This window comes from Rhagoletis pomonella, unplaced genomic scaffold (assembly GCF_013731165.1).
Source record: "Rhagoletis pomonella isolate Grant_MI unplaced genomic scaffold, Rhpom_1.0 Rhpom_scaffold_03550, whole genome shotgun sequence".
NCBI lineage: Eukaryota > Metazoa > Arthropoda > Insecta > Diptera > Tephritidae > Rhagoletis > Rhagoletis pomonella.
In genome coordinates, this window is record NW_023462100.1 from 1 (window position 1) to 9,110 (window position 9,110).

The 9,110-nt window shown below is 39.8% G+C and overlaps 1 protein-coding gene across 1 annotated transcript; it reads right to left on the reverse strand.

The window, feature by feature from the left end:
- Positions 1-12: 12 nt before the first annotated feature.
- Positions 13-8,671, reverse strand: LOC118754205 (serine-rich adhesin for platelets-like; the record flags this gene model as incomplete). The annotated part of the gene is made up of 6 exons (XM_036489071.1): positions 8,471-8,671; positions 5,206-5,319; positions 4,768-5,138; positions 4,494-4,705; positions 3,355-4,416; positions 13-2,511 (listed from the first exon to the last, which is right to left on the reverse strand). Coding segments are annotated over exons 1-6 (4,459 nt in total), but the record flags the coding sequence as incomplete, so codon positions are not given.
- Positions 8,672-9,110: the final 439 nt, after the last annotated feature.

Below are 9,110 nucleotides of genomic sequence, written 5' to 3' on the forward strand. Positions count from 1 at the left end.
GTATTGGACTACCTTCGTTAGCACCCAAGCCAACTGATTGTATTGGCATAGAATCTCCATTTGGGATCTTACCCTGCAGCGGAACACTAGTGACTCTAATTAGACCAGTACGCTCCTCTAAAGCAGAGGCAAGATTTTCTTCCACGTCGATTTCCGATGGACTTCTGTCGACCTTTTCGAAATGTTCATTTGCCAACTCTTTCGTAAGAGTTTCCAATTCTTCTTGAATCCGAAGATTTGTTTCAGCCACCATAGAGTCTTGCTCTTGGAATTCTGAATGGTCTACGCTATCTTCTAACCGTTCAATATTTATATTATCGGTGTTGGAAGTTGTTTGAATGTCGCGATCTATTTGGGTAGCTGTCGTTGCGGTGGGTGTCACAAATTCTGTGAGCTTCAATATTTCATTTTCTTTTTGGCTGCTTTCTTCACTTGCAGCCACAGCTTCTCGTACAGGTCTCAAAGTACTTGGATTCGCAAATGAAAGTGAGCTTGATAATTTTATGAAATCGCCACTGCTTTGACTCAATGTAGACGTTTCAATTTCATCTTCCCTAGACAACTCTGTGTGTGGCGCATCTTCATTCCGATTAGGATTCTCAATGTTGAGCAGCTCATGCGAAGTTCTTGTTTGAATCATTTCCTCTCTGGAGCTAGTAGTAAGTTGAGATTCTATAGACTCTACCTGCCCAACGTGTGCTTCTTCAAAGCTCTCATCAATTATTTTTCGGTTATGACTCTCGTGTTTGATAGTATTCGGTTCGGTGGATGTAGGCGGACTCAAGAAATTATTCGAATTCAAATCAGAAGAAAATCTTTCGGTTGTGGCGTGAAATTTCGTGCTAGCCTCATCTTCAATAGGTGTTATTGCATGGGTTTCAGTATTTGCCGTGAGGCTCTGTTGGTTCTGATTGAGATTTTCTATACCGATATGCTTAGCGGGGATCTGTCGGATGCCCATTACTATCTCATTCCATGAATCATCTTTGTGGCTCTTTACAGCGACCGCTTTCACCACTCTTACTTGAGTATGTTCTATCGACTCACTTTCTAGTGAGCTCGAGTCGTCGCTGTTGTCGAGAGTCGAAGTGACTTTTTCCATAATTTGCTGAGAATTACTGGGTGCTTGGGGATTTTCTAAGCTGAAATCGTGGTTTTCAACATTGGACCCCATCTCGATTCGCTGTGTTCTTGCCTGGCTCTCATTAATTGGAGGATCTATGTGAGGTAACTCATGTTCTCGCCTGAATAGCTCTGTTGCAGTGGAATTGGGTAGAGTTCTGTCTATGAGCGTTGCGTCGATTTCCTTGGCATTGGTCGCAATTGCACCATTTTCTTCAGTTTTTGAATTTAATTCAGTGCCCGAAATGTTGGGCTCTTCTGCAGCTTCGGGACTACTTTCACCACTTAATGCATCGAGTGAGCTTTTACTCTCAACTCTTTCAAGATTGGACTGTTCATGAAATACTGACGAACTCGTTGCAATTCCATCGGCCTCTGTTGTGGAACTAACCTCATCGCCAGTATTTATTGATTCACTAGTACTTTCTCTTAACCATTCCATCTTTTCTATTAATCCTTTTTCAGTGCTAACATCCGTTAAAGGCATCTTCATAGATTCTTGAGTGTGCTCTTGATTGACACTTGTGATCATATTTTCTTCATGTTTACCAAAGGATCTTTTGTTTGTAGAAATTTTGAATTTATCGGATTCAAGGGCCATTTCAAAACTCTCTTCAACTGTACCCAACGTTTGTCGTATAGCGCTCGGAGTTCTTGCTTTACCAGCGGGTGAGGTTCTAAGCTCAGTAACAGTTACCTTGTTCCTTGGTAGTGTGTTGGTCGTTTGATTTAGCTCTTGAACTTCTCTACTCGTTTTGGAGTGATCATGTAATTCGAGATTTGTTATAGATTCTTCTCCTTTTTCTTCTAATTTCTTTGAATGCGAGGTGGTATGGAGGTCTTTAGTGACTGGCGCTTGTTTGCTCACGACCGTCTCCTCACTTGTTGTAGTCGTCTTTTGACTTGTGGATAATACTTCATTGTACTCCATATCGTCCTCATAATAACTGACATCTGAACTACCTTTATGCATCCGTATTTCATTTACTACGTCATCCATGTCTTCAATTTCTAGCGCGTCATTTGGCAAAACGTCTTGATTTCTTGCCCCGCCCAATTGCTTTGCACTTTCCGGGACCTTTTGTGTAACGCCTGTTGAAGTAATTGGCGAAAGCTCTGTTATTTTGATTCCTACTTCTTCCGTGAATTTGTCTTTCAATGCGTTTTCCGTTGTTGCCAAATCAGAATCATACTCATCGGAATATACCACATTTTCAACTTCCTGCGAAGTTAAATCAGTGTAGTCTGCATTGTCATTATTTCTCTGTTCTATGACTGATTCGGCTGGTGTATGGGATCTTATGCTTCTGATCTCATTTGTGATTGGATTATTTATGTTTGTGTTGGTGTTGGGTATTTCTGATAGATTTATTGTATTTTGTATAAAATCTGTGGAATATTTCCGTTTGAGAAAGTGAGAGTGTTAATGCTTTTAGTATGGAAACTGTTTAAATTTTAAAGATACCTGATTTCGACTTAAGTACTATGTATTAAAATCAAAATCCCATTGTGAATACGCCCTGTGAGAGTTGGGAAGATCTACGTCCCTGTAGTGGTGGTTTTTTTTTTACCTATGAAGCCTAAAAGTTCAATGGTTTTTTAAAGGACTAAGAACGAATGAACTGTGAAAGTGTGTAAAATAGGAAACTAAAAGACTTTTCAAGCCGCATAAAGTGGTACTAAGTAAAATTATATGATTATGCCAAAATATTCGAGGAACTGCTTGGGAAAATCTTTTCGCGACTCAATGAAGCAGCCATAAGACGAAACGGCTTAGGTTAACCCCTATTCAGTCTATACATGTTCAACATGTTTTATAATGTATAACGATTTGTTGAAGAAATTTGATGTATTGATGTCCATGCATCGAATCGATTGACCGATATGATCTGGGAGGAAATTTCCAAGAATTTAGATGCGGACAAAGTTATCCCACATTAAAGGCTGTGTCGCAAAAATTCACAAACCTAACTATTTTCTGTAGAAAAACGCGTTTGAAGCATAAAAAGCTTGAAGGCAGATATTACCGTCGCTCCGAGATACCCCAAAGAAAGACGCAAATGTACTGAATAGACCAGAATGGGAGCTAATCAAAAATCAGCAACCGGAACTATGGCGTTATAGAAGGTACTTACTACAAGAATCCATTTCAAAATAAAAGTAACTCACCAGCGAAGTTCAAATGCCCCTCAATTGGATTATTGTACATAATCTAAAATGATAATCACATACCCGTGGATGCTGCAGTACTTCTGGTACTTGTGGTTCTAGGTATAGCCGTCGTTGTTGTAGTAGTTTGTGCCGAAGCGCTTGTAGTTTCTCCTGTTGGTGATGAGGATGTTATAGGAGGCATCGTTGTGGTCGAAGAACTTAAAGTAGAATCAGTTAACATTGCACTGTTTGTAGCAGAAACAGGCTCTGATGAAGCTGTAGACGTTGTAGAACCAGGTTGAAGACTACTTGCTGCTGTGGCCATATCCGCAGTAGCTGTGGGCATTGGATTGTTCGTGGCTGGGTTTGTGGGTAAAGCCGTTATTGTAGTGGTAGCTGATGAGGGTGACAAGGATGAGGCAGGATCAATTGATGTTGAGGTAGGATTGGTAGAAATTGTTGATGCTGAATTTGAAGGGGACGAAGATGTTGGGTCTGTAGACATTGACGGTGACGATGTCGAAGAAGTTTCTGCAGATAATGATGTTGAAGTCGGTGAGATATTTGGTGTAGAGGTCTCGGTTTCTGCAGAGGTGACCGTGGAGGAGGATGTTGACACTGGACCTTCAGTGGAAATTTCATCAGTGGAGGAACTTGGTGGTTCTCTTGTTAACAGATCGGGTAATAATGATGGTTGTGGCTTGATAAAGGCAAGAGTTCGTGGAGCAGTTTCTTCGCTTGAAGATGTTTCCATCGAGCTTGCCGCTGCTTCTGTTGTTGTTGAAGGCGCTGTTGTTGAAGTAGCAGTTGTCGTTGCAGCGATTGTCGTTGCGCCAGATGTTGGTTCCGTCGCCGTTGGTGATGAAGCTGTTGAAAGAGTGGTTGAGGAACTAGTAGCGGGAGATGTTTGCGATGTACTTTGCTCAGCAGGAGTTGTTGGCAATGCAGTAATTATAGTAAGATCAGCTGATGACGCTGTTGGTGAAGAAGCAGCCGTTGGTATAACAGTTGTCATCGACGTTGTTGAGGGAGAGCCAATTGTCGTCGGCGTAGCAGAAACTGATGTAGACAATGTAGAATCGATCACTGGGGATTGTGTATAGTATAAAGCTTCAGTTGAATCTACTCTAGAGCCGTAGGTATCTGAATGGATGGAATGAAAAAGGAAGAACAAAAAATTACATAACGAAGGCATGCACCTTATCATCAAATATATGTACCCTCTTTGGAGCATGACATTGAATACTCAGCTGGATATTCGCTATCTTCCAGCGAATCTAAAGCATAATGGGGTGGATATATGACCGGTAAGTGGAGCAATGGTGGCGGTCTGGGATATACTAACTCTGATAGTTGTATGGAATCACAGGCAACTTCGTATTGCGGCCGACACACTTGTCGGGCTGTGTCGAAGAATGTGAGATCAGGACATCTGAAAATTAGAATAAGAAAATATATTTTTTGCTTCTGCTTGCGTACTCCGAAATCACAAACTTGAAGCGTGTTTGTAAGTAGATCCCCTTCGATTGCATGACACACGTGTAGTAGAGCGAACAATCAGTGGGCGCACGGAAAGTGCCATCCTGCAGACATGGTGGGAATTTATGCTCACAATCTTGTGGTATATGCGAACCATGCGTAGACACTTCTGTCGGATTGCACTGTGCACCACAGATACACTTGGCTTCGCGTGGCGAAAATACCGTATTTCGTGGACAAGCGTAGATACGTGGCTTTAGTTGTGCATCACATCTGTAGTATGTAGTACAGTCTGATAAAATAGGAAAACGACCGGGCTTCGTGCAAACTGGCGTGAACTCTGGTGTGGGATAGGGACTACATTGACCTTTGGTGCCATCGAAAAACTAAAAAAAAAGGGAATAAGAAAATTAAACGGTGAAATTTAAAGGCAATCATAATTTTGGTGTTTACCTGTAAATTTTGGCATCTTCCAAAAATCACGCAATCTGGCTTGCAAACATAGTAGTATTGGCGCTGATTAGGATGCGGTTTGATGCCAAAAAACCCACCGGAACAACGCTTATGCTGCGAAGATGAAACATAAATGTAGTAAATATATATATATATGAATGACCCTTTAAAATATTAAAATATTTACTGCAGAATACATACATAGTCGACTAACACTGGTACTCCACCGCCTGGAAAGGAACGCAGTATGCCACGCTTGCTGTCATAAAAGGTGCCAGCTGGCTCAGGGGGCTGAAAAGGATATACATATAATTCCAAATACATATCCATACATATATAATTAGTTTAGACATATAATTTTGCAAGATTATGACAGTTTCAAAGTCAATATTTAGCTGAAAAGCAAAAAAATATATATATTTTATAAAAGATATCTTTAGCGTGTATCGAGGGTCTAGTACTGTAAATTTTGTGTATTTTCTCATTCGCCATTTAGGGGCGAACGCAGGTCGCAGGAAATTAATAAAGTGGCCTTGGCGTGCTGGGTCAAGACGCATGAATGGATAATAGGGCTCCAGTGAAAATATCCCTCGAGACGGATGGACCGGATGCAGAAGAACAAGCCAATACTATGTAGATGTGAATAACTGCCGTATCCTCGCAAATAAGGGGAAATTGGCGAACGATATATTTCGCTGGCTCTGCATGGGTATTTCTTACCAAATTTTGTACCAAAATAGCCATCTATTCTTGCTAATATATGTATGTAGCTTATGACCCCCTGAAAGACAGTAGCGTACCTCCCTCAGCAATAAAACAGTTTTGCCTTATCCTGCTCAACGAATACCCCTGATCCAGAGCCAAGCTCTAACGATGAAAAATTCTGGAGTATCCAACATCTAGTTCCGATAATATAGACTCTGCTCAGTTCTCCTTTTGGAACTTTTCGGGGGCTAATGGTCAGAAGCTGTGGCATCCGACGTAAATTGGAAAGCTGGGTGAACTAAATCGTTTTAAAATCCAGCGTCCGGTACAAAAAATACATTCGCATAAAGTTTGAAGGCCGTAAAAAGATTTGAGGAAGTGCTAGATGGAATTGTATCCGCATCCCATAGGCCTTGTTGCGAAGAATATGGCGGAACATTTGCATTGAGACTAAAGATAACTGTTGCATCAGACTAAGTGATTCCTCGAATCGGTTCCAAAAAAAGCTCTAAAAGTCATAATTAGAGCTCGGATATTTATGCAAGTGCAAACTTTTGTTTAACATCACTGAAAGTCCGGTCCTGGCCAGAATCTCATTATAGGAGGCAGTGAGTTAATTTGATCCTATTATGTTTTGGATATTTTCAAATATTTTGCATATTTCCTATAAATAAAGTATTATAAGCACGTCACCCTGATGAAAACCCTTGTTAACTTCACCCGCGACAAATTGACCTCCTTCTGCCTCTATCGTGATGACCTGCTGCGCCAGCATACGGTACTCCATGACGTACTGTACTCCTGTCATGCTAATAGGCCTGTAGCTTCTGTAGCTAGTATAGTCATCCTTACCAACCTTAAGTAAGTACAAAGGCGACATCAACCAGCTTCCAAGGTTGGGGTATGTAGGCAAGTGCAAGCGAAGCTATGAAAATCTTTTTGAAGGGCGCCAACTAAAGCCCAACACCTTCTTTAATACAATAGGTAGGATGCCACCAGGGCCGGGAGATTTGGGACTGTCAAAAGACTAAATAGAATATCTTAGGGCATATTCATTAGCCACAGTTCTGGCAACAAAGCAATTGTACCTTGACGTGTGGTTATCGCATAGCCTTCATCACTAGTTGAGGGAGAGGAAGACGTAATCATCACCTGATTCCCAGGAAAGTGAGTCTCTAGAAGAACAGAGTATCTCAATCCTAGTCTCCGTTAAAGAGCCATCAGGCCACTTGAGTTAACGCAGCTTTGTGGTTTGGTCCTTCTTCAGAACCTTTTCCAGCCTAGTCGTTTGACTCAAAGTTCCAGTGTTCGCAGTGTTTTTGGATTTACTAATGCTATGTTCCCACGGCACGTAATTCGCTCTTCCATTCGTAGTTGGCTCTCTACATATATTCGTAATTGACATGGTAAACAGTGAAGCCTGTCCCCCTGCGCGCAGTATTCTTTGCTCCGCAGCCTTGAGCCAATCCCAGCTAGCTTGCGAGAGGCATTTCACCACAATGGTTCCATCCCTCTCTTATGAACAAGCATTGGATACAGTGCCGGATGTAATGACGGCCCGGATCAGATGGATCTTGCAGTGTTTAATTTCCGTAGTAGTCATCTTCCGAGGCATTCAGTCTCATTGCGAGAGTTGTGTCGAATGCAAGTCGTTTTTCGAGAGTCAAATCGTATCGAAAACTTCATGTCATGCCCGGAGCTTGAACTTGAACAGTCGAACTACTGTATCATTTTCCATGCCTAGATCTACATACTTATGCTAAAGCATAAGCTCTGCTTTCCTTTACCCATTAAAGGAAATAGGAAACCAAAGGACTAGAAAATTGCTAAAAATCACCATGATTGGCAGAAAGCTTTAAGGATCAATTAATGATCTAGCTAGCCCAGCCTAAGTCTTTCGTATTTAACGAGGCTTTTTCTAGTTTAAATTTAGGCTTCTTCTAAAAAAGCTATCATGTTGTACTATTTTAGTGCATCACAGTTGATTTATATAGTAAATATTTAATAAAAAAAAAGATACAAACACTTCATAACACACTACAACAAATTTCATAATTTTAGAGTTAAATGATGAAAAGGTACGAAAGGATTTTTAAAAGTAGGTTACCATTTTTTACTTAGGTTTTAAAATGAAGATCCTAAAAAATGTTCACCAAAATTAAATCTTTTCTTAAATTTTTATAAGAACAAGTAATTTTTCTCATATAAAAATTTAAGTTTATCGTTAATTTCTTCACGATCCGATTATCGGCTCTAAAAAATTAGTATTGAATCACCCTTGAGGTCATGGGCGTAGCCAGGTAGGGGCTAGAATAAATACTAAAATTTTTCTAAAAATAAAAAACAAATAATAATTTATTGAATTTTTTTTTTCATCAACAACTTCAACTCGATATACATAGAAAAGTGGTAACCAACATTTACAAGTCCTTTGGTATATATTCATATATTGACCACCCTAAATAAATGCAATTTGTTTTATTCCCATTATTTTTTCAGTGTGCACTGTGTAATTTTCAAAGTATTTTTTTTTTGAGATTAAATAAGCAAGTCAACTCACCTGATAAGTGTGAGTAAGTTGAGGGTTATAATATCCTGTGCGCAGCGCTGTATTGCCTTGAAAGGGATAAGGTATTGATAAAGGAGCCACCTGGTATGGTATATTTCCAGCTGGTAGGGAACGCGATAACACGTAAGCTAAGTTAGAGATCAACACAAATTCCAGAAGGAATTTCTTTAAGTTACAGTCGCACGCCGTCATTTCAATTGAATAATATGATATTAATTTTTATACACAAAGAAATTTAATTTGAATTAATTAACTTGTGCCCAGTCTTCTACTATCTCTCGCTCTCTATGAAAAATCAGGCGCATTAAATGTATATAAAATGCACTTTTGTTTTTTGTTTTTGCAATCAGTAATTGTTCAATTTTCAAGCACAAAGAAAAAAAAATTTTTTTTGAAAAGCCAATAAAAGTCAATATATATTCTCTACTTTTTTAGCAATTACACATTGCATTTTTATAGCACTTTTGCTGCGGTGCACATATCCTTTTTTTCGAAAACCGAATCGCGCTTTTGACGTTAATAGGAAGCACTCGTTTTCACTTCCGTTTCCGCCTTCTTTGTTTATTTTTCGTTGTTTCACTTTTCGTTTGTATCGTACGCACTTTTTTTGCATTTGCGTGGGCTGTTGTTG